Consider the following 27105-nt stretch of genomic DNA (forward strand, 5'->3'; position numbering starts at 1 on the left):
CATTTAATTGATTGGTGTTTGGTTTACGTCGCACGAACGTTAAATGATGCTTTATCTCATGTAGCTTTATCTTATATATGTCAGCGATGGGATATTTGATGCTGACTTCCAATTGATAATAGTTATTTACTGTTGCTATGACGTTACGCACGGTGTTCGGTTTAGTAATGGTACCGTTAGTTGACGTCGTTTTTCAATTATTTCATCCTACTTCTGTACCAAACGTCAAAGCTTTGCAGCTTTTTATAAAACGGCTTGCATTTTGATGTTTAACTATTTATTAAAAAAAAACATGTCAACATGACTGATTACTAGTATATATTTTTGACATCATATTCTTAACAAAATGAAAGTGTATATTTCAAATATTTGTCACTGCCCAAGCATGTCAATTGTTGCTCTATGATTCTCAGAATTCCGTCTTTCAGTAATAACATTTCTTTGCATAGTTCATTTGTCTGTCACAAATCTAAAATACCCTAATTTATCATCGTACTCAAAAATCTTGAACAATGGCTCTATGGTAACATTTACGGGAGACACGGAAAATACTGAAAAAAAAATAAAATGGGAGAAGCTATGTTAAAAATAAAAATAGTTTTGTAAAATTCAATAAAATCACATTTTTATGTAGAGGTAGCGAACCTTTCCTATTATTATATAAAAATATTACAATATTGAAGTTTTACTGGGTTTCATTTTTGTGTACTCGAATTTTCAAATCTTACAGCTATATGGAATTTCGAAAATGGCTGCTAGATTGGAAACTGACAGGATATTTATCGTGACTGTTTAACATAATAAATGTGAATATATCATATCCTATCTGCACAAATTTTATCGAAATCCATTCAGTAGTTAGTATTTTTTCTTCGTTTATATTTGGATGGTTGGCGCTTGTTGTTACGTCTTTCACGGCAAATATGGCAAATTATGAACACAAAATCATTGTTTAATCATATAATGAGACATAACATTAAATTTATTAAAATCAGGTTTTATCTAATTTCGATTCAAATGAAAAATCAAGACAAGTTCCTATTCAATAATGCGTAGATTTGATTTGTTTTTGTCATACTTATGCATCAAGAAATGGTCAAATGAAACATAGACCGAATACCGTGCGTAACGTTTATTCGGTATGTCGAAACCAAAATAGCGTGAACGAAAGTATTGCTATTGGCTCGAAAGGTGTCTGATATACGATCTTGAACTTATTTAAACAGTTCAACCTCTATGAACCAAAAAAAAACTTTTATAATCAGAATTCGGAACAGATTACGGATCAAATACAATATCTTAACAATTATTAAAAACTCATAATATTACTGAGACACGTTTTGGTTACACCAAAGAATCGAAAAACTGATTTCCATTTGTTTTTATGTCATATAAGCAAGCATCATAAAACAGAAAATGTTTTTTTTTTTATGGCGTTTGACACAACTAATGGTGGAATGTTGCCTCGCTTATTACATCTTAGCAAGATCTGCTGTTACGTGGCTGTTACAATGTATAACAATCCACCTGTTTTAATGGCACACATTTGTTGGTCTTTTATTTCGTCTCTTCATTGTCTATGGCTATTTTTTTTTGTATTTTCATTTCCAAAAAAGCAGAATATTTTTTCATGAGATATTTAAATTTAATTGTGAGTTACAAAACTGATGGAAAACAAATAAACTCAATTACACACAAAAAAAAAAAAAAAAAAAAAAAAAAAAAAAAATCATGGTTCAAATAACACAAACACAAAATGTGAAGAAGTCGAAACGAACAACCTCACTGTTTGTCTATCTTGACAAAATATAGATCAAGTTTTGGGTTGTGTAACTTTAACTGTTCCCGGGTTGCCCCCTTACTGCTTGTCATTGAACAACGAGAGCAATCTCCAAGGACATCATACAGAAACAAATGTCAGTAAGTTTCAAGAAAATAAAACGTAAGTATATTTGCATTAGTACATATTACATTGACTCTTGTGTATTAACAAGTAAGTGCATCTTTGTCCCATGAACACAATCCTTATGTATTTGAAGATGTAAAGTTTAAAATTTACTTCTTCATCTTTTTTTTAGGAGAATGCATATTCAAATAATCATACTTTGTGTAGGATACGTAATTTCCTGCGCCCGTGCATCAGTTCAAATGAAAGTATCTAGTACATGGGGAAGGAATGGACAATTAAAGACATCTGCGTTCTGCACGTTTAATATTACAGAAAAACAAAGAAAGGGTGCATGGGAAATGACAATGCATACCAATATTCCAACAAAAGATATCAAGGTAAGATTTAATAAAAAAAATCTGGTCGAAATATATGAAGAAGGATATTCAATTTCATAATTTGGAAACAAACTGACAATTCAAAGGCAGAAAAAGATCATTTTTTCGCATTGATAACAAATTCTGCAAGGTTTTCTGTTCGCTTGTTAGTGAAGACAAGTTCTGTATAGAAGAGACAATATTCTTATCTAAACTGAAGTCATTTGACAATAAAAGAAAGACGTGTGCGTACGTCATCTCAAAACATTTATTCATTTGATCGAAAACCGTAAAAGCCACTCAGATCAAAGTAAAATAAAATGGTACACATGTACATCGTCATGTACTGTACAAAATATGTGCAAATTTGGTGGACCATGTTGGCACTAGACGCTGTGACATTTGTAAGGTGACAAATAAATGGGTACGAATTTGATTGTGCTTCTTGCAAAAAAAGTTTTATAAGGTACGTTCCAGATAAATAATTAACAAATTCATAAACCAACAATGAATTGTTATATTTCTATTTTCAACTGCGAGATATTAAAGTTAACTATAGTTTATCAGAGTTACTACACAGTAATATCGTAAATTATCAGCAGCGAATTACAATGTGAACCTTTTTGGAAAGTGAGCGCAGCGAACGCGCAGAATAGTTTCACATTGTGTCAAGCGGCTGGTATTTTTACGATATCTACATACTTATATAAAAACCCGATAATCTGTTTATCGTTTTCATCTTCTCATCATACATTGTGATATCGCTGATACTTCCTGTTCATATCAAAAGCCGTGATAAAAAAAATACGAGAGCGATTGAACAGGATGATAAAGACGAATTATTTGACGATAAACTTTTTTTTTTAATTATAGATATGGGTAATGACAGTCACAGACCGCCTTGATGACGGTAAAACATACAAAATGAAAAGCAAGTATGAATATGGGCCAAAGACAATAGACGTACATTTTAGACTAACATATAAGGAGGCAGACGTCCCAATTTCTGGTTCATGTTCAAGTAATGTCGAGGAACCTGCAGCTACCTTGAAAGATGTCGGAAACATTATTCATGAAAATGACTGGAAGGAGAATGGGATGATGGTCATGCAAGGGAAATGTATTCTTCCTGTTGAAAAGATACTTGAAGCTTTTTATATATCTGTTACTTTGAACGAGGAAACATCAGAACTAAAGGTATGGCTAGCCTTATCTTCTATTATAACTCATCATTAATCGAATTATCATTGCTCCGCGTTCCTGATGATGGTTAATGCAGAAAGGCGTTCGGAAACATGGAATTAATGACGTTGTTTTCATTTTTTGTAGCACTTGGACTGGTCGATACATGTACACGAACTTGATAGTAGACTATAAATTCCCAGAGGGTATCGTCAGCTCAGTAGTCATTATTTTGGTACTGACATAATTTATGACAAACCTTTCTAAAATTGTTCGTTTATAAATTTTGAAGTTATAAAGAAACTAAAGTTTCACCTCCTCAGGCAAAGTTAACCTATACATGGGACTATTGTTGTTGATCTTTTTGGAAGGTTATATATATATATATATATATATAGCTCTTCAATTGCTTTGTTTATTATATATTCTTGGCTTTCAAATATTCGGCTGTGAATGTTCCTAATGAAGGTTAATTAAAAAGCGTTTTGAACGCATGAAATTAAAAACGTATTGATTAAAAGTTAGATTATTTGGTGATGATACATGTTAAATGAGCTCAAATCCTTATTAGATTCAATGTAGTGTATGGAATATGTAATCGGAAAAACTGTATAGAATATGATGGGTTTTCCTTTAATTCAGGACTGGAGCACAACAGAGTTTTCAAGAGACCCAAGTGGCCGTTGGTACATTTTGAAGAACCAATGGACAGCGTATCCACCAGAGTTAACTTTTATTTTCCATATTTATTACGATGCTGACAAAGCCCCGACCGGAAGTTGCGCTATTTTGACGGGTAGTGACCCAAAACCACCCATAACACAAAAACCATCAGTGTCACCTACAACCAGTCGGACCATAAAACCGACGACAACACCGAAGCAAACAACATCAGTAACAACAAAGCAGAGTACAACAACAGTAACACACACAACACCAATAACAACAAAGAGTCAGACATCACAGTCAACAACAAAAAGTCAGACAACACCGTCAACAACGAAAAGTCAAACGACGCAACCAACAACACAGCAACAAACCGTATCACCAACTACACTCCCAGCACCAACAAAGCAATCAGGTAAAGTTAAGGATAAATAAATGATAAATCGTAGACGGCCCTTTTGCATTTGCGTCACAAACATCATTTCATTTACGTCAAAGCAAAATCTTTCATTTGAGCCAATAATTTCTGTATAAAGTAATACTTTTATAATACTATATGCGTTCTATTTATTCGATATTACAATTTACGTGTGCCAAACACTTTTACTCGCCATTATTTCCATGTTACCACTCGTCGCCCAGACCTGCGAGGTGGATGTAGGATATCGAGGATGTCAAGCAGGATAATATTCCAATAACATCAATTCTTCATTGCACTTGTAAGCCCTGCCTGTATTCTGCAACCCATTGGTTAATCTGTATGTGCATGCATGTTGTCATAAAAAAAGGGTTTGTTTTCTGTTCATATGGACATTTTTAATTTGAATCCATGCCGACTTTCAAAGAATGTTGTGAAAAGGATATGAATTAATTTACATACATAAGGGGGTACTTTAGATAATGTCTTCAACGAGCCTCGTATTTTGGATACAAATTACTTTGAAACTTTTATCGTCATTTATGCGACTTGAAAAAAAGCGAAAAACTAGTAATTCGTTTTGGCGCAAATGATATTTTACTTTGTGGCTCAAGTGCAATGTGCAAAATATTATAGGCAGTTGAATTGTGCACATCACAATGTACCCAAAATCTAATACTGAGTATGTGATAAGACAGTTTTCGCAGCATACTATTGTTAAACTTTTACAGATTTTCAGCTTTTTCCACGTTGGTTTTCGACATAGGAGATTTATGAAGTTCATTTAAGGGAAAGTAAACATTAAATAAAGAAAATTAATGAGGAATTTGACAATTTCGCACTAAACAGATACCAAATAAAATTAATATGGGAGTTCATGTCACGGTGGTCAAGATATCCTGTTACCTGTACTTAAAGATAAAGGTATAAATTATTCAACATCTACAAGTTTTCTTATCTTGTACTCCGCCACTTAACCATGAGCATCATTATGGATCTAAAGATTATTACATTTATGTATGTTATTTCTCTGACTTCAGGAGCCACGCATCAAGGAATTTTGAACTTGTATCATAACAAATTTAAAGGAGATGTAAGTATACATTATTACTAGATTTACTTTTGTCTCATGCATATGACATGTTTTTCTTCTTTTTTCTCTCTTTTTTTTTCCATTTAACATATAAGTTTTAATATAATTTGTTTAATTGTTCAAACAAATACTTTGTGTTGCCAAAGCGTTAGAGGCATGTATGATGTATTAATCTTGATTACGCAAACATGCTTAAATAAATACAAATATGTACATGCATGTACATCACTTATACCTACATGTAATGATATAATTGTTCAACTTGTCATTTTAATATAATTTATGTATTCAGGTTTTTGACTCCTAGATGTAATAAGATTAATTCTAGTTAAAGAAACTTATAAGATTAACATGTTCTAAAAAATTTCTTGATTTTTTTGGCGGGGGACTAAAATAAGTCAGAACAGGTCATTTTGGGACCTATAACGTCATTTGGATTCTGGTGGAATATTACATCTCATTGTCAATTGTCATTTTTAATCAAACTTTATATAACAGTCGTAACTTAGATTTGCAGTCTTCATTAGTTGTCAAAAGTGAGAGTCACCAATTCTTGCAACACTTATAAAATTTGGAATAACAGGAGAAAAGAGTAATGACAAAACTGTGCTACTGCTAATTAAGGTTAAACCCGATAAGTTTAGTCACGTGATATTCATCATGATAATTTTGTTGAACTGAAAATTCAACAAGTAAGTTAGAAAAATCAAAACATTCGACGTCCGCGTCTTTTCTTAACCCCAAAACAGACTTCGATTTCAAAAATCCAAGTAAAAGTCAGACATTTTGAATTTCTTTTATGCAAAATTCCAAATAATCACAACATTTCAGATAGGTATTGTAATTAGAATAGAATAGAATCATTCACTTCCATAAATCTTTTTCTGGCAGACGAATACGATTCGATAATATTGATTTGATGTCACAACTTGAGCCAGGTTTTTAGAACGATACAGATCTGTCTGTTTATTTGTCACATTTATCATCGATTTTACATTCAAATAATTTTCCATTTGTATTATAAAAAAAACAGAGTAATTTTTCGCGGAAAATTGTTTATAGACGATACTACAACTTTTTTTGTCTATAAAACAAACAATGATCAATTGAAATTTTATAGATTTGCTTAATGGCATTGCTTAATTTGTTCAGTTCTGTATCAGAGAAATCAGTAAAAGTAACGTTTGGTACCTGTCACGTGATAATGAAATATTCCGTTAACAGGTACATTTGAGATAAGAAGTTCAGTATAGGTCAATGAAATATTAGTACATACAATGTTTAACCCCGCCGCATTTTTGCGCCTATCCCAAGTCAGGAGCCTCTGGTCTCTTATTAGTCTTGTATGATTTTTAATTTAAGTTTCTTGTGTATAATTCGGAGTTTAGTATGACGTCCATTATCACTGAACTAGTTGCACATTTGTTTAGGGGCCAGCATCCGCGTGCGGGAGTTTCTCGCTGCATTGAAGACCCATTGGTGGCATTCGGCTGTTGTCTGCTCTGTGGTTGGGTTCTTGTTTCTTTGACACATTCCCCATTTCCATTTTAAATTTAATGAAAGCAAAAAAACAAGCATTAGCCTTTCAAAAAGGGCTAAGTCGACTCTTAGCTGATGAAAATGGAAAGTGCTCTCGCTTTGTAGATTTATTCATTTACTAAAATAACCACGTGCATCAATCAACAAATTTTACCACACACGTGAGGTCACACGTTATGAAGTAGTATATATCGTTTAACGTTGTTGTTTACGAAACTCCAGAAGATTCGACTATTTATAGATAAAAGTTACCTGTGTACCAATATCATGAATATGCATGATTAATGACCAGGCAAAATCTAATTGCTAAAACAGAGAGGAAAAATCCGATACTCTACGGGATTGAAGGACATTTACTAGGTTTGGATTGTCCTAACCAATCATTAAACTTTGATTATTCACGTCTCGTAATATCTTCCAATCAGGTAGCAAGAAAAATTCACGCACTGACTGTCCATCGTTCAATTCTTCGATAACTAAATATAGCAAATCAAAACAGCCAAATTGTCAACGGTGTATCCAATTTACCCGAAGTTAACTTGGGCATATTATGCAACACATCCTTGTATCATTGACTGCATATTCACAATCATAATATAACCGTTTAAATCACATAACGGAATATTTCATACGCATATACAATATGACTTTTAAGATTTTTAAATAATAAATGAAAAGTATTTGTAATATTTATCTATTTCAATCCTCTAGAGAATCGTGATTTGATTACTATTTTTTTTTTTTTATTGAAGTTAGAATAATTAATAACGGTTATGCAATAATATTAATCAATTATAACATCGATGAAACTAAGAGAAACAACAAGACTATCAAAATTAAATTGAAATGGTCTTAGTATTGATTGCTTTGTCACAGTCAATTGCACATTGCATTAAAACATGTTCATTTGAAATTTTGCTATTTGAATAAGCTCTTGGTCACTCCTTTTCTATGTCGGTCTCCTGTTTTTATTGATTGGAAGTGGGTATGATTTTTGGGATACAAAGTGACAGAGCTTTCATAATAAAAAATTCTCCCAAAATTTGCCAAATACGGCTTAGATCATCACTGCCTTAGAGTTTCGAATAATTTATCATCTAAAAAAACAGTATGCAATGATAAAGCTACAACTGCTGCCTACTGGACTGGTGATACCATTTGAGAAGAAACGTCCAGTACAAAAATCGGCCTAGTGGTTGCAAAAACTTACCCAAAAATGCAGGCGTATATTATGTGGTTCTCCTTTTGGAAGGAGAATTCGGTGCAGCTTCAGTAAACGTTTATGTCACCGTCTTTAACAGATTACAAAATGTCGGAAATATACAAAAATATTTCTGATGCCAATTTAATGTCCTTTTCAGGGTACTTATTATGGAGCTGGAGAACAAGGAACATGTAGTTACTCGCCTCCAAGCCTACCACCACTTGTTGCAGCAGGAAACATCAAACGTTATGTTGCATTGAATAGACCACAGTTCTTCAACTCATTGTCTTGTGGAATGTGCTTTAAGGTTAGTACAGTACATGCTATACACTCATTGCATTGAATAGACCAAAGTTCTTCAACTCATTGTCTTGTGGAATGTGCTTTAAGGTGAGTACAGTACAAGCTATATACGCTAATTGCATTGAATAGACAACAGTTCTTCAATTTATTGAGTACAGTACATGATGTACGCTCATTGCATTGAATAGACAACAGTTCTTCAACTCATCGAGTACAGTACATGATGTACGCTCAGTGCATTGAATAGACAACAGTTCTTCAACTCATTGAGTACAGTACATGATGTACGCTCAGTGCATTGAATAGACCACAGTTCTTCAACTCATTGTCTCGTGGAATGTGCTTTAAGGTGAGTACAATACATGCTATATACGCTCATCGCATTTAATATACAAAAGTTCTTCAACTCATTTAGTACAGTACATGATGTACGCTCATTGCATTGAATAGACCACAGTTCTTCAACTCATTTAGTACAGAACATGATGTACGCTCATTGCATTAAATAGACTGCAGTTCTTCAACTCATTGAGTACAGTACATGATGTACGCTCATTACATTGAATAGACCACAGTTCTTCAACTCATTTAGTACAGAACATGATGTACGCTCATTGCATTGAATAGACTGCAGTTCTTCAACTCATTGAGTACAGTACATGATGTACGCTGATTGCATTGAATAGACCACAGTTCTTCAACTCCTTGTTTTGTGGAATGTGGTTTAAGGTTAGTACAATACATGCTATATGCGCTAATTGCATTGAATAGACCACAGTTCTTCAACTCATTGAATACAGTACATGATATACTATCGTTGCATTAAATAGACCACAGTTCTTCAACTCATTGTCTTGTAGAATGTGCTTTAAGTTTAGTACAATACATGATATACTCTCATTGCATTGAATAGACCACAGTTCTTCAACTCATTGTCTTGTGGAATGTGCTTTAAGGTGAGTACAGTACATGATGTAGGTTTTTTTCACCTCACTATAATTGTAGTATTTCATCATGTATTCAAACGTTTTAAAAGTTTCTTAAGTAGCCACGTTGAAAACAATAATCATAGGAACATGTACCTTTTTGCATTGCATGTAGTGAAATGTTTATTTTTATGTAGTGAAATACTAGAACATGTAACACATATTATATACCCTTTCTTAGTTTGATAAAGATGTTATTCAATTTGTAGGTACATGGTAGTGGAAAAGGGTTAGGAAGTGATCCTATTGTAGGAGATTCTACCGTGTTTGTCAAAGATTTATGCCCTGAATGTCTTGCTGGTAAGTATATTATACACAATTGATTATTCACTGCTTAACCTTCTGAAGCACTGGAGATCACCCCGTCTTCGTCGGGGTTGTGCTGGTCAGTCTTTTTTTCTATGTTGTATTTTGTGTACGTTGTTTGGTCTCTTCGTCGTTTGTTTTTGCCATAGTATTACCAGCTTGTTTTTCTTGTAAGTTTGATGGTGTCCTTCGCCTCTCTTTCAGAATTATGCAAACAAAAATCGTCTTGTTTCCTGCCTCCCGGCTAGTCTTTTTAGAGAATTGTTTTGGATTTTAAAGATGACTTAACAAAATTGTCTTAACTTTGACTGTACATTAACAAAAAATGTCAATTAAATGAGTTTGGGGAGTTTGCACATAATTGTGAAATTAAAATTGAAATAAATAAAAATTGAAAATAAAGTACTGGGCACATGTGTTGCCTCTTTCGACACGTTTTGAATGGTTTAAAACACCCTTTTTATTTAATTATTTATTAGGGTCCGTAGACCTAGCTGAAAACGGAGATGGCAGATGGGAAGTAGAAATACAAGCAGTTCAATGTCCAGTAGGCAACACAAAATTGGAATACAAATTCCAGGGAAGTAATCCATGGTACCTTAAACTCCAAGTTAGGAATGCAAGGTAAGGGTATCTTAACGATAATATGTCCAGATATATTATATTTGCTGTTCTTAGCACAAAAATTGATGAAATTTGCTGGTTCACAAATGGAGCTATGAATTTTGAACTTTCCATTTTCATTTAGAAAAAAAAATCCATCTACGTTTGTTTATTGAGCATGTATTTCGTAGTCGATACGATGATATTTTTTTTTTTGCGATTTATCTTAATCGCGAATTTAGAAAAACAAACTGCTGGCGAAATGTTCCACTTTACAGTATGATCTTAGATTAGTTTGATTGGAACCAGGTAAGGAAAAAGATAAATCGTGTAAGATTAGAGAAATCTGCATAAATGGCTCCGTAATAGTCAGCTAATCTATAGATATGCCAGTTAAACATATGATATTAGAAAAGACGGGTATTATGGCGTATTGTTTCATGATTCGTCAAAATCTCTGTTAAGCATTAGACAAATTTCATATTCATCTAAAATTCTCAAGGATAGTACATCTAAAAACAAAAGATCATGCAACAGTGCAAGAATGCACGAATAAGACAGTCACTATGACTGGTTTTTCTAAATCTGTTTATTTTTCTTCTCACAGAATTCCAGTCACTGGACTGTCAGTATGGCAACCGAAAAGTCAAAGATGGGCTGCTATGCATCACTCTTCAGACGGATTTTGGTTAATGGGCCCAGGTGTTTTCGAGAAACCAGTTCATCCATCTGCTCATACTCCACTGAAAATGAAATTAACAGCTGCAAATGGTGTTGTGATAGACGATCAAATTACTCAAATGGGTAAGTTGCAAAAAAGTACAAGCGCATAGTTTATTTAACGTTTGGTAGAAAAAAAATCCTGTCTTTTCATATCGAAATATTTGCGCAACAATTGTTGACGTAACGTTGATTTCTTATCAGATGTTAAAAAAATGTAAATACCAACATGATAGATTACAAAAATAGCATAACGATTTCTTTTCAATTATGAACGAGTCCATTTACAAATAGCTAAAGAAACATGTATTGTTTATGCTTAAAGGGTGCTTTCAGTTTTACAAATTTTGGTATTACAACTATTTTGTGCATTTTTTCTGTGATAATTTTTCATATCATGCTACTCGCTTGAGAATCTCATCTGATGTAAAGTGATCGCTAGAAACTAAGGAGGCACGTGACGTTGCTAATGAAATTGACAACGTCGTCATAGGTAAAATAGCGATAAACAGATTATCATTGGTCATCTTAACTCGATTGCATTTCTCGCTTTCGCCGTACCGTCTCAAGCAAGAAAATCAATCTCGTTGAGATGATCAATGATAATATTCTCCTCGGAACTATAATATACTCCTCAGGACTATACATAATGTATCAACAATATTGATGCAATAATTGCATGAAATTTCTGATATCAAATCAATGAGCAGGTAAATGTTGCTTAAGGGGGGTCGCGGGTGTAAATCATTTTTTTATAAATATAGGATTTCGCTATTTTTTCTATCAATTAACTTTATCCTATATTCAATGGAAAAATTAAATAAGAATATGGGATCACCGTTCATTTCAGCTTACAATCTGCCTTTAAAAGAAGCATGCATTTTTGTTTTGTTAATTTTTTTTTCTGTTGACCTAATAGGAGAAAGAAAAGGTTAAATCGAAATAAAAAAAGAACTAAATTACACAAATCGCTTAAATTGTACAATAGTTTAGTTTAAGTACAGTTCATTTGAAAAAAAATTAAAAAAAATTAGGTCCCGATGAGTTTCAATTTTTATGCCAAAAAAAAAATGGCATTTTTTTTCACCAAAGGTAGATAATTTGGAGCTTTCAATGATAAAACATTTAAAAGTCATCTGGGGCCAAAACGAATTTTTTGGTTGATTTTTGTACCATATCATAAAGAAACAACTGATAGTGTGATCAATAAAATTTGTAATGAAAAAAACAAATGTTTCAATTTTGCTGATTTTTTGTACCCTCGAGCCTCCTTAAATGTAATGATAATTGCTATTGACATTTTTAAGAATCGTGTCGATGTTTTCAACATAGTACTTGTTTAAAAATGGCGAAAGAACTATCAACATACATCACGCACCATTTAATTAGGATCGAAAATCGAATAATCACTGCTTTTGATTATTCTAAAATTGGAAGGATTAAAAGAACTTTTAAGTTTGCCATTTGATTAATTACTTAATTGTATGAAATCATAACAATAATTATGCTAAATCTGTGAAAGTGATACTTTTTTTTCTGTGTTATTCCATGAAGGCCAATTACGTCGAAAAAAGACGATTAAACACTTCCTATTTTAATAGTGAACGGGAAATCTAACAGATTTTAAAGTACGTCAGTCCTGTCATAAAAGCAAAATTCATGGGTCATACACCGAAAAAAAAATGCGGAATAGGAAAACTGATATTCAAGATAATCTGAAAATGATCTTTGTGACAACCGCTAATAGTGGAAAACAGTTTACTGAAACATGCAGACAAACTGCCGTATTTGTCAATTAATATTATGCATATTAAATGTAATTGACGAGTACAAGAACATGTTCCCCATTGTTTATAGATTTCAATATTCATGTTTATATTCTCTCTCACTACGTTCGTCCGAATATAAAGTAATTATATTCTATGGACTTAACAAAAAACAAACAACATAATGTAGGTGTGCTCCTCGCTATAACCTTTTCTAAATATGACATGTATGTATCAAATACAAACATAATAACAACTAGAATTGCCATTGCAAGCAATAGCGGATGTCACCCTTCCTCCCATTGCCACTAAGCGGCAGCCATTTCAAAAACTTTTAACAGTGAATGCACATATTTGCATGGCTGTACATTTTTCTGTAAATTTTCAGTACATTTAGATCATTTTTTAAAACATGACATTTTTGCTGTTTCCATGGCAACGGCAGCCATTTTGAAATTTTCAAAGTCAAAAGTATCATCTATTCATGCCAGTTTACAATAATATTAAGTTTCATTAAGTTTGGAGCATTTCTAAAATATTTGACATTTTTCCATATTTTCCATGGCAACGGTAGCCATTTTAGAAATTCCAACTTCAAAAGTCTCATGTAGACTTGACAGTCCACAATCCTATTAAGTTTTATCAATTTTGGAGCATTTTGAAATTTTTGAAATGTTTGACATTTTGATTGGTTCCTATGGCAACAGAGACCATTCCCAAAATTTAATGGCATATACCACATTGGTACATGCGAGGGACCATACCATCAAAGTTTCGATCAATTTGACCTACCATTTTAAGAAAGTAAATGCCACTTTAAGGATTTTGGACCATTTTGACCTGTTTTGCATTGTTTCCATGGTAACGGCAGACATTTTGGAAATTCCAACGCCAAATTCCAGATCTACCAATGTTGCTCATCGTTACTGTTAATTTTACGCAATACGTTCCGCGTATTAGAATACTCTCATCGCAAACACCCGGGAATCCGGAATTTAAAATACCGTATCCGCTTCCGGGTGTAAACCCCACAAACTAACCTGAGTAGAAATCACCAGGTAAGAATTAGTTTCAATGTTGCGTTTAATTGATAATATAAATTATCAATCATACAACACAAAAAATTTATAAAGGGGTGGAGGTGGATTCAGGCAAGTATATTTAACTAATGGAGCATTTCCATATTTTGGGAATTTTTGGTGTAGTATCCATGGCAACATAGCAGTTCCAATGATTGCCAAAATCATCCCAAAGCAGCATATAGTGGACACCTACATTGTATTAAAATCTAAAGATTTTAAGGTTAAGCATTCTCAAACAGTTCACCTAACTTTAAAATTATATTTTTTCACCATTTTTCCGTTTCTATGGTGATGGCAGCCATTTTTTAGTTCCAAAGTTGCACTGCAACTGGAAAGTCAGGGTTCCATGTTATAGTGCACCATCATTCAGATTGGTTTCTTTGGCTCTGAGAAAGCAGGCGGACAAAATTAGGTGGAAGAAAAATAATAAATTTTTGACCTTTTTGCATTGTTTCCATGGTAACAACAGCTATTTTGGAAATTCCAACTCCAAATGCAACATCTTACAATGTTGTTCATCGTTACTGTGAAGTTTCATGATATTTGGAGCACTTTGAGTTTTTTGGAATTTTTGGTGTAGTTTCCAATGAGAGCCAAAATCATCCAAAACCTGTATATAGTGGGCACCTACATTCTATTAAAATATAATGATTCTGAGTTAAAGCATATCCAAACAGTTCACCAAAACCAAAAACTACATTTTTTCACATTTGTTCTGTTTCCATGGAAACGATAGCCATCTTGAACCATTCCATGCTTCCTGCAACTCTGCACGTGGGGGTCCTTATTATAGTAGAGTTTCATCGACATTGGTCCATTGGATTTCAAGAAATCCCCTGGACAAAATTTGTTGCAAGAAAAAAAATAAGAAAAAAAAGAAACGTAGAATAACAATATGTCACCCCAACTCCGTTGGAAACAAAACAAATTGGTTTGACCAGTGCGTTAACAAAGGGATTGGACACATTCGTCACAACTCATCTGATTCCGTACCCTCATCTAAGGAGAGTAGCGGATTCTACCGAGGATTGCCGAATGGGGTTGGACGATGGAAGCAAACAAACAAACGAACCAATGGTCGAATAGATACAATGATACTTTTATATTCCGCTTCTGTTACCCCGGGGTTTACATAATATATGATTTGCATAGTGTGATCATCATCATGCTACTAAAGAATCGGATAACGTTAAGATATTTCTAAATGCCAAAGTAAAGTTCAGAATTGGATATATATATAGATGTGTTGCAATTTTCAAAACTGGAAAGTCTATATAAATTATACTGAAAGTTATCAGAATCATTTTATTGATATTGTTCAGTAACATTTTTAATAGTACACAGAAGCGTACTTCGAAACCTTAAAATCATGAATGGTCGTGAAAATATGGTAAGTGGTAGGACGCTGTATACACCTCAGTAGTCTCTTCTGGGGATGTTGTTATATACGTACAATTGTCTGTTTAAATGAGAATAATAATGTACCATTGAGTAACAGGTTGGTTTTATTTCTTTTTTCAGCTAATGAAGTTGTTATTCATGGTACTGGTAAACAATTCCCATTGGACCCATCTTTACCAAGGCCTTAAGCAGTTTACGGAGACTGATATGTAGGAATTAAATATAAATAAAGGTTGTCTTGGTATTCGATTTTGTTTATATACAGATTTGCATTTCAAGTATTCACGTTAAAACCCACTAAACATAACATGATATCTTAAGAAAAGTAGACCAAAGGTCTCACTAAGTCCCAACATCCTACTCCAAAAAATGGAAGTACCAACAAAGTAAACAATAAACAAGACATGGCCCAAAACCTTATTTGGCACAAAAACAAAATTTGGTGTGGTTTAACAAGTTCATTACCTATTTTCTTGTAAACTTATAAATGATATTTGAAAATTTTAGTCATATTTTATAGATAAAACCATATCACATAATGTTTACAAACTTTGAATATTGAAATACTAAGGCTTTTTTAACTCATGTATACTAGATTAAGTTAGCTATATTTTGCAAAACTTTTAGGAATTTTTGTTCATATGCTTTTTTAACGAAACGCGCGTCTGGCGAAAATACAAAATTTCATTCCGGGTATCTATAATGAGTTTAATTATAAACATTAATAACTATACAATCAATAAGATCTGTTTTCAGTAGTTTGATAAAATTGAATAAAACTATGTGAAATGACCTCAAATTATAAATTGCTTCTTTCAAGTCTTCTTGTTCTCATTTACAATCTGTGTTTAATTCAGAAACAAGATGACCAACCTAAGAAAATACGTTTTGCAAAGTTCTGATACAAAGTTGTTTTTGCTATGCACAAACAAAAAACATGAGGATAACATCAGAATGCACGTTTCTAATGCAAGACGTGGCTTATATTTCCTGATGGAATGACAAACAAATCCTACATCAGTTCAAGTACATAACAAAAATGATGTTCAATACACATAAAGAAATATTCATTTAAATACATGTTTCAAATTTTGGCTTAGACCCTTATTTTCTGCTTGTCAGATTTGGGGGATGATAGGTTCATAGAAGTTCATAGAATATCAACCAGATATCTAAAGATTACTCATTCGGGAATTAATATACATAATATATAAAAAGTGAATTAGATCAGAATGATGCTTGACTGAGTGAGTTTTAATATATTTTAAGCAGATTGAAACCAAAAGTCAAATTGGTATCCAGTTTCCTATCTTACATATTAAACCTTTAGAAATTCCTAAACCATAAAGAAGTGTGGGTCTTCAAATGCCTATCAGAGCCTTGGTGCCCGAATGGTCTGAGTTGTCCGGCAAAACGTTGTATTTATTCTAAACTAGTTGATATAGTTATGCTATCCTGATAACACGAAGATTATGAGTTTGAACCCCGCACGTGACATTCAATCTTTATCAACTAGGATTGATAGTTTCCTTGTTGAAGGTCGATGGTTCTCTCCGGGCAATAAGCATCATCCACCAATAAAAACTGGCCGCCACGACATACCCAAATAATGCCGAAAGTGGCATTACGCACCAATATTCGATCAGCCAATCAAGCAATCAATCACCAAACCAACCCAAGACAATGGTACAACAGAATAACATTAAAAAAAGACCATCGGCGCAATATTTGGAGCAGGGTCTGCCTACCTGATACCACCTCTAGTTTTTGGTGGGGTTCATGTTGCTCAGTCTTTGGTTTTTGTATGGTATTTTGTGTCTGCTGTTTGTTAGTTTATCTTTATCTTTTTTTAACTATGCGTCAGTTTATTCTCGACTCATGAGTTAGAATATCACTTTGGTATCCCTCGCATCTCTTTTAGATTGCCACTAAGAACAAAAACAACTGAAAACATGACTAAGATGTTAAACGTTCCAATCTAGGAGTTGTCGCAATTATTGAAAACTAAATCAAAGTTCAATTTCAAATAAACAACAGATCTGTATTCTCAGACATATTTATCAATATTCATATTTTTCATTATTTATCGTCAATTGAACGTTAAAACCACCATGAACAGTTTATTTGTTGTTTGACAAAAGCACTATTGTACTCGATCAGAAGTAAATTTATTCCATTTACTTTTGTGTTAAAGCAATTAAAAGTTAATAGATACCTAATGACGCAATAATGGCTTATAATTACAAACCGTAAATTAAGTATCAATTTGATATTTGAAGATTAACAAAATTGTTAAATGGATGACGGTTTACATAACTATCAAATGATGGGTGAATTATGCAGTCCGATATGTCATGATGTAGGACGATTTGTCAACATACTCCAATGAAATTCATCAAAACATGACTTTACCGAAGTTTGATGCTTGTTCGATAAATAAAGGCAACAGTAGTATACCGCTGTTCAAAACTCATAAATCCATGGACAAAAAAAAAAATCGGGGCAATAAACTAAAACCGAGGGAAACGCATTAAATATAAGAGGAGAACAACGACATAACACTAAAATGTAACACACATAGACAAAATCCCACGAGAATAACAAATATAACATATATATATATATATAACATCAAAACCAAATACATGAATTTGGAATAGACAAGTACCGTGACACGTCTTATCGCAATGTGAATTTACACTCAAAAATAAGAGAAAACAAACGACACAACGTTATAATGTAATACACACAGAAACGAACTATAATATAACAATGGCCATACTCCTGACTTGGTACAGGGCATTTTTAAAGGAAAAAATGGTGGGTTGAACCTGGTTTTGTGGCATGCCAAACCTCGCACTTTTATGGCCATGTGAAATATAACATCAAAATGACAACACAGGACTACAATATACATAAATTGGAGAACACAATTGACAAAGAATCACACGAACAACAGCCAACAAAAGGCAATAAGTTCAAAATTTTAATACGCCAGAAGTGTATTTTGACCACACAAGACCTACGTGTGACGCCCAGATACAAAAGTTTGAAAGACGAAACGAGTACAAAGTTGAACAGTATCAAGGACCAAAAAGATCAAAAAGGTTGTGCCAAAAACGGCAAGGGTTTTCTGTTCGTTACCAGAAAATCCCTATAATTTAGAATAATTTATACTTTTGCAAACAGTAAATTTTATAAAATGAATATTCAAAAGATGTACATGATAAAACTGAAGTATTAACTAATTACAGGAAACAACTGAAATACATTTACATAACCAGACATTTGAAACACAAAAGTAGACACATCCGAATAAGTTTAAACCTCTACGCCAAGTGACGTCCTATTTGAAACTGAAAAATGACGAAAAAATGACGTCATTTGAATTTGTAAAACAGATCATCAAAAAAATGAAAAATGACGTCACATAAGAAGGAATAAGATATAATTAGGATTGATTTAAGATTATATATTTGAACTAAATACTGATATTGCATTTAATAACAAAGCACATTTTAATACTTATTTATATCAAACTAAGGTTGCAATTAACTATATTATAAAACTATGTCCGGTTTGTTTTGAATCTAACTTCAAACGTAAAATATCGTACTGATTACGTTGAACGAAATCAAATCTAATAAATGAAGGCGGTGATTAATTTTCTTTACCATAACACATAAATATAATAGAAAAGACGTTAACACATTTGACAAAATCCGATGAGAATTACAAATATAACATTATACATTTAAACTAAATACATGAATTTGGGATAGACAAGTACCGTACCACGTCACACTCGGTAAAACAGTCACAATCGGGAATAAGTCACGTTTGGTAATTAAAAGATTAGACGACATTATGACAAAACACAATCTACCATGTTGTAAAAATGTCCTTAGCTAGTTTGGTTAACGACACATCGTATGGATCCACCAAATCGTGATGGTGTCCATAAAATTTACGGAGTGTCAATTTTAATCTGTCCTCCTCATAACTTTGTTGGAGCAGTTTCTGCGCAAGGAGCACACTCCTGTATATGAAGTCCGTATAGTGTGAACAAGCACGAGAATAACGTATCAATTGTGATATGTAAACACCATACGAAGGGACAGAGGGTATGTTACTGCTGAGAAATGGGAAATTGATAATTGGGAAGTTGAAATCGTCCCGTTTATCATAGATTTTCGTGTGAAGTCGTCCATCTACGTCAATATTGAGGAAAAGATCAAGGTATGAAGCAGTCCTTCTAGTATCAGTGGTATCCTTAATTTCAAGTTCACTTGGATATATGAGATGTAAGTATTGGCTGAAATATGGGTTATTTAATGATAGAACATCATCAATATCAAGCAAGATGCTTTTTCTTTTTGTCTTTTAGAAGGTTCTGAATGAATTCTGCTTCATACGAGTACAAAAACAAATCAGCCAGCAGGGGTGCACAATTAGTACCCATTGGAATACCGACTGTCTGTTGAAATATAAATCCTCCAAACTCAACAAATATATTGGCGATCAAAAAGTCCAGCATTTTGATAATATAAATAAAGGCAACAGTAGTATACCGCTGTTCAAAACTCATAAATCCAGATGATCTTTAGTATATTTTCTGGGAGATTCAGTGTGATTTTTCACAAAATATAATTTATTGTAACCAAAACAAGAAATTTGTATCTACGATTTCCATTTTTATAGAAAAAGCTCTGTTTTATGAGATGGTGTAGTCGATCTTTCAACTGAGCATGGGGAATAGTAGTATATAGCGTAGAAAAATCAAAAGTTTTTATGTTGCTGCAAAATTGCAAAGATTGTGATTGAAGGTTAAGAAGTAGATCTTTCGAATTTTTTAGAATCCACATCTGGTTAACACCACTGGTAGAATAAATCTCCTCACAATATTTTTGAAGCCCATCTTTAACTGTCGAAAGAATAGTAGTCAGTACTTTAGAAAGATGTTTGGTCGAACATTTTGAAGACCCAGCTATGTATCGTTCTTTATATGGAGTTTTGTGTAATTTAGGTATCCAGTATAATGAAGGCAAGTTTTCGTCGTTTTCTTTGATGTTGATACCAAAAGAAAGAAGGACAGATTTATGATTTTGTAAAATTTCGTCCTTGGTAAATGATGTTAAAGAATATGTAGGATTACCAGTAGTTTTATCAATTCCAAGCTCTGTAGTGAGACATTGCAAATAATGTTTTTTACATATGAAGACAATATTATTGGAGGCTTTATCTGCTGGAACAACGACATATTTGTCATGCAAAGAGGATAAAGCATCCACAACCTCCGGATTCTTGAAAGGGTTAGAAACTTTAGTACTCATATTACATCGTAGTTTGTGTATGCGCCTCTGAATGCATGATCGAATAGCTTTGATCCATTCAGACAAAGTGTCCAGTTCTGGTTCGTCTGATTCGCGCTTTACCCATTTTCTTGCATAGTCCTCAACTGCATCCATCAGTAACTTGAAATTCTTTTTCCAGTTGATGGGCTGGGGGATTCTATATTTTGGTCCCTTGGCTAACAACTCTCTTAGTTGTTCATTGGTAATGATGCCAAGGTCTCCAGTAATAATATGACCAGCTGGACTGTAATTGTATTGTGACGATGCACATGAGCAATCCGGAGGCTTGGATTTTGTATCTTTGAGGTTAAAAGCCTCTAAAACTCTCTTGTGGTTGAAAATCTTGGATGCAATAGACTTGGTGTAAGTATAAGAAATAACAGGTGTAGCTTTATTTTTGAAGTAATCAGGTATAGTTTTTTGTACAGATTTTTGATGGAAAATATTGCTAATATTTACAGCATCTAAACCTTTATTGGCGAATTCTACCTTAAAAAAATAACGTTTTTCCTCACTATTGGATGTAGTCGATACGGGTTTGAATAGTCTATGGTTTATAGCAATGTCCATGATAATTGCAACTAATCTATACAAAACAGAACGAGAATCAGTAACGGAAGTATTTTGGGCATCTTGAAATAGTAAAGAAAGTTTAGACAATGGAATGGAGTATAATTTAGTTCTAATATGATGAATTCCTAAAGGTTTTTGAACAGACGTTAATAGACTATCAATTGTCACGGTGTGTACAGCAGGTGGTATATATTTACTGTGACCATGACTTCTATTTCGTCGAGCAGAAGTATTAAACAATTGTAATGTATTGACGGTACTACACCTGGGACTAGACAAAATACCTACACCATCAATTTTGTCATTGCATCCATAGGGAATGGCTGTTCCCAACTCTCTTATCCAAAAGTCTTCTCTTTGTAAACGATATGGTGTACTCAATATGGCGTCATTTGTTGGATGATATATTTTCTCTATAATCCGGACTTTCATTGAAACAATAGAATGGTCGGGCTGATTGAAATGTTTATAGAGAAATTTGTTGTTATTAGGATCATTTACATTAGACCGATGATCATTCATCCTAAAATTGAGTCTTTGTCGAGTTTTCCCGACGTAGATCAATCCACAAAGAGTACATTCAATACCGTATACAATATTGGAAGCAGTGCAATTCAAATCCTCATAACTATGTGTATTGTAATTTTTGGTGGTTAAATTACTTTGAAAGTGGGTATCAGTTATAAGTATATCACAGGTTTTACAATTTTTACGGTTACATTTGGAAATAGAGCAATATTGATGATTGAAATCTAAAATATCTGAAAGTTGAACAGTACACGGCCGAATATATTCAAACTTGTCTGAATTTTTATAGTACAATGAGGATTCAGAAGACGGCACGTGTGTCATTTTCATAACATCATTTAAGATGATCCTGGGGACACCTGATAAAATCGGTGTTGTTGTGTCCTTGACAACAGCCGATTGACACCTTTTTATCCTGGGCGTCGTATCATCCAGTATAATATTTTTTGTTCTACTAGTTTTCATGCTGTTAGGCTACCGGACTGGTAGAATTCTCGGGAACAGATTGTCCACCAGCAGAGATTCCGGTCCGGTGGTGATAAATAAAGGCAACAGTAGTATACCGCTGTTCAAAACTCATAAATCCATGGACAAAAAACAAAAACAACATTGGCATTTGTTGTTTTTAACGTTGACTGCGTTATTTATATATTTGGGACTTATCCGAATAATCTAGAAGATTTTTTTTTGCTGCCCAACGATGGCTACATCAACGCATGAAAGCCTATTCAATAAAAAATCGTCAATTATCATTCAGAATTAGCACAGCATTTATGCATCTTGATAATGTCTAGCTATTGGCGGATTGGATCTCGTACATTGATAACGAATCAAAATCCTGCTTTCTTGACGCGTTTTTATCTTATAGAAAGTTAAGGTCCTCGAAAGTTGGAGAGAAGAACACGGAGAGGGACCGATTATTCGGGTTCATTTGGAATCTGTTCTTCCTTTTCGCAAAATCAATCACGCATTGTCAGGAGAGCTATTCAAGAACAGTATTTGAATCAGTATTCCTGACACCTCTAGAACAGGCCATTTTCTGGAATGATTGAATACACCTGTTCAAGAACAGATTATATTAGTTAATTTTCAAACATTGAAAAGAACTGTTCTAAAAAAAATTTAAAAAAATGTATAACAGTTTGTTTTTACAGTACTAAATAAGGGTAATACCTTACCTCAAATGTAGTTGTACATTCATATCTACGTTATTCACAATTTCAACTCACTGTGGGACTATCCACAGGCTTGCGAACTCTTAAGAGATTACAATTTATTTATATGACACTTCAGTTTACCGTATTGTGCACAGTTGGAAACAATTACGAAACAACACGATTCCGGATACACACCACCTCCTCACCCTAACAAAACAAGACCTCAAACAAACATATACCTTTTAAAGCTATCAAATAAAACAAAAACAGACACATACTTTAACAACATTAAAACCCATAACTAGAACTATAAGGTGATGGTACCAAACATAACTTCTTTGGATATAACCGGAATTTATTCATGCTATGCGAAATCTACCTGGATAACTAAGAACATCAATGAGAGTTCAAATTATGGATATGTTGTTGATTTACAACGTAACAACTATCCCCAGAAGACCAAAATGACAAGGGTGTAAACAATAACATGACAACTATATATCCACTGTTTACCAAATGTCAACGGATTGAGCACCAGTACCAAAAGATTGCAGGACAGTCAAAATAGATCCAGTCTTCAAGAAAGGCAAAAAACTCTCAGCAGCAAACCACCGTTCACTATCTTTTTAGTTTAAACATATTTAATTATATTGGATTTGGAAACAAGTTTCGCAACTTATATTAATCCCTTTCCACTTTGCAGGTGCGAGTGCTGCCTTGTAGCGGCATTAGACTGCTCTTTTTCGAAATCTACAAGGGTGTCTTAGATATGGCTCTCTCTTAACACGGGTCAGCCATTTATCGTCCCCTTCCGACGGACTATCATCGTTTCCTCAAGACCATACTCACAAATGGTGTCAAGGGAGCCCCGAAAATTCAGTCCCTGAAATATTCATCCCAGACAGTATCTTTTACATCAATCGATTGAACTATCAAGGACCACTTTGAGCGAAATACCATACTATGCGACGAACAACATGGATTCAGAACCAAACGACCATGCGTGTCCGAGCTGCATATATAACAATAAACGAAATAGCCAAGAACACGGAGGACGGCGACCAGACAGACAAGGCCATTGATAAGATACCAAAATGATTTTGTTGTTGATGCTAATAGCAGAGATGATTGTTAGAGTGCAAAAAATTCCACACAAGTGCTAGGGACCGTCCTAAACTTGCATCGAGGTGAGAGTGTATTTACGCTGTGTTGAATGTATTACAAGCCCAGTAGTCAGCACTTTTTGTGCTGACATGAATTATCGTTGATATGATTATGGTTATATTCATATTTTAACTGTTTACCAAATTTAGAATTTTTAAAATACTAAGGCTTTTCTACCTCAGGCATAGATTACCTTAGCTGGATTTGGCAAAACTTTTAGGAATTTTGGTCCTCAATGCTCTTCAACTTCGTACTTTATTTGGCCTTTTGAACTTTTTTGGATTCGAGCGTCACTGATGAGTCTTTTGTAGACGAAACGCGCTTCTGGCGTATATACAAAATTTAGTCCTGGTATCTATGATGAGTTTATTCACTGTGACTTTGAGATTTAAGAAAAATAATAAAAGCGCTGTTAGCTTTTTGTGATTTTTATTGTGCATGTACTGATTTTGTGTCATGATTCGATATCTCATAGAATCATATTCAAAACAGTGTAGCTGTGGCTATTGATTGACGACCTTAATTTATCCCATTGACTGGGGCAGATTAGGTGAACGTTTGTCTGTAACGACCGCTGCTCACTATATGTACTTGTTAAAGACACTTAAACTGTGGGGTCACAAAAGTTTCCCAACACATAAATAAAGTAATTCGAAAAACTAATCAGGAATAACACGCTGTTTTGATTTGTATCAATAATATAAATCAAAACATAAAGTTATTCCTGAATAATTTTTCGAATTATTTTAATATTAAAGGCGTTAAGAACCTTTGGTGACCCACAGCTTAAATTCTATAATAAGTAAGTAGTGAGCAGTGGTCGTTACAGACAAACGTTCACATAATCTGCCCCAGTCAATGGGATAGTTTAAGGTTGTCAATCAATGGCCACAGCTACACTGTTTTGAATATGATTCTATCATTTCTTTTCTATTGAATAAAAATATTTAAAAAATGCTTTAGCCGTACGGTGACCTATTGCTGCTCATCATACTCATTTAGCGTCTGCCTGTCTGGTATAGATAGTTGTCTTATTGACATCGTACTACATCTTATTTTTATATTATCACAGATGCGAGGTGTATCTATGAATCAGATCTATTAAACAAAGATATCCAACTCGAATTGATAAGACAGGTCCTGTCCAGTATAACACAGTTTTGGATTCTAGAAAATTACAAGTCTGACCCTTGTAACATAGAATCTGGAGTACCCCAGGGCACTGTTAGCGATCCCTTACTCTTTCTGGTCTACATCAACGACATCCCAAACGGAAGAACACCAAGCGATCGACTGTTTGCTGATGATTGTCTCCTCTTCCAGAAAACAGAAGATACATACTTGCTGAAGAAAGACCTTACCACGTTGGACGAATGGGAAAGGGTGTGGCAAATGTGCTTTCTCCCAGAAAAATGTACATTCAACCGTGTTTCAGGACGACCTCAACAATACTAGACGTCCTGCTCACTCCATGAACTCATATTGTAAACTGTAGACAGTAGTCAGAGGGAAATATCTTAGGCTCACCATCAACAAAGACATCACCTGGATGCTAAAAATAAGTATATGCGATAGGTTTGGCTCTGATGACATTTAATAATAGGCAAACGGACGAAAAGTGAACAGTTTAATTTTGTTTACAACTAGCCAGATCATACGGCCATACCGTGTAGTTATTTTAAAAATGCCTTGTATACCAAAATTTTAAAAACAAAAAGAGAAATCAACGAATTGATTTACACAACGACAATGAGCTGCAACCACCCATAGCAGACAACATCTACTAAACTATAGGATCCTGCCTTTTGACAGGCATATTATTCCACATTAATGTTTTAATATATTTCTTATCTTAATATTTGAGTGAAATTTAAGCTAAATTATTTCAGTTTTGTTTATTGTATTTAAGTGTATTTGAAACTGGAGAAAATGTTCTCCGACTTTATTCTAATTGCATCACGTAAACAGAATCAAATGAAGAACCTAGAGACATACTTAAAAAAGTATCTGCAACATCTTGTAAAAAGATTTATATATCTGCGTGTGTGAAAATTATACTTTTATTATATAAATGCATTTGATCTGGAAATAAATATTCCATAAGTCATAACACAATCAAGCTCACAACAAACTCATAAAATCACGTACCCGATATACTGATAGCCTCGTGCAATTTTATATAACACAAACAGTAACCATAATGTTGTCTCGGATGGCGTACTCATGTTTTTATCGTATTATTCTTATTCATTGTCGAATGACCATTAAATATATTTGAATAAAAATATCGGTATGTTAGTTTGTTTCATGATAAAAGACTATTGTTATCCCTAATAACTAAATATGGTGGCATTAAATTCGATGTTTACTTAAATTAGTCTCTCGTTTGTTATAAAACTATTAAACTCATGATTACCTATTAATGGGTTGTTATAACAATACCACAAATTCAATACCATGGTAAGATGCAAAAGATGTCAGACTACATGAATCATAGATGAACAATAGCTGTTTTGATTTCACGTGATCATCACATGATGACAGAAGCACAATAAACCGGATTCTGATATCAAGATTTAGGACGATCTCTTCAAAGGATTTTGTTGTTGGTGCTAATAGCAGAGATGATCGTTAGTGTGAAAAGAATTCCAAACAGCTGCTAGGGGCGTCCTAAACTTGCATTGAGTTGAGAGTGTGTTTTCTTCTCGTTGAATGTATTACTGTGACTTTTGGATTAAGAGAAATAATAAAAGCGCTGTTTGTTAGCTTTTTGTGTTATTTTTGTGCACGTACTG

The 27105-nt window shown here is 33.6% G+C and overlaps 1 protein-coding gene and 1 long non-coding RNA gene across 3 annotated transcripts in view; one reads left to right on the plus strand and one right to left on the minus strand.

The window, feature by feature from the left end:
* The window catches only part of LOC143072566 (uncharacterized), a 65169-nt gene extending 49391 nt beyond the window's left edge, over nt 1–15778 (plus strand). For both annotated transcript variants that reach the window (XM_076247564.1, XM_076247563.1), the window contains exons 2-10: nt 2079–2286; nt 3139–3462; nt 4090–4528; nt 5572–5624; nt 8525–8674; nt 9866–9956; nt 10442–10586; nt 11173–11369; nt 15655–15778. In XM_076247564.1, coding sequence (XP_076103679.1) covers nt 2083–2286; nt 3139–3462; nt 4090–4528; nt 5572–5624; nt 8525–8674; nt 9866–9956; nt 10442–10586; nt 11173–11369; nt 15655–15722 — 1671 coding nt within the window. In that variant the 5' untranslated portion in view covers nt 2079–2082 and the 3' untranslated portion in view covers nt 15723–15778. The remainder of the gene's footprint in view (nt 1–2078; nt 2287–3138; nt 3463–4089; nt 4529–5571; nt 5625–8524; nt 8675–9865; nt 9957–10441; nt 10587–11172; nt 11370–15654) is intronic.
* LOC143072567 (uncharacterized) lies at nt 11026–23289 on the minus strand. Its single transcript, XR_012977238.1, has 2 exons — nt 23168–23289; nt 11026–11308 (listed from the first exon to the last, which is right to left on the minus strand). It is a non-coding gene; the product is annotated as an uncharacterized LOC143072567 (long non-coding RNA).
* Between the last annotated feature and the right edge of the window lie 3816 nt (nt 23290–27105).

This window comes from Mytilus galloprovincialis, chromosome 4, assembly GCF_965363235.1.
Source record: "Mytilus galloprovincialis chromosome 4, xbMytGall1.hap1.1, whole genome shotgun sequence".
Lineage (NCBI taxonomy): Eukaryota > Metazoa > Mollusca > Bivalvia > Mytilida > Mytilidae > Mytilus > Mytilus galloprovincialis.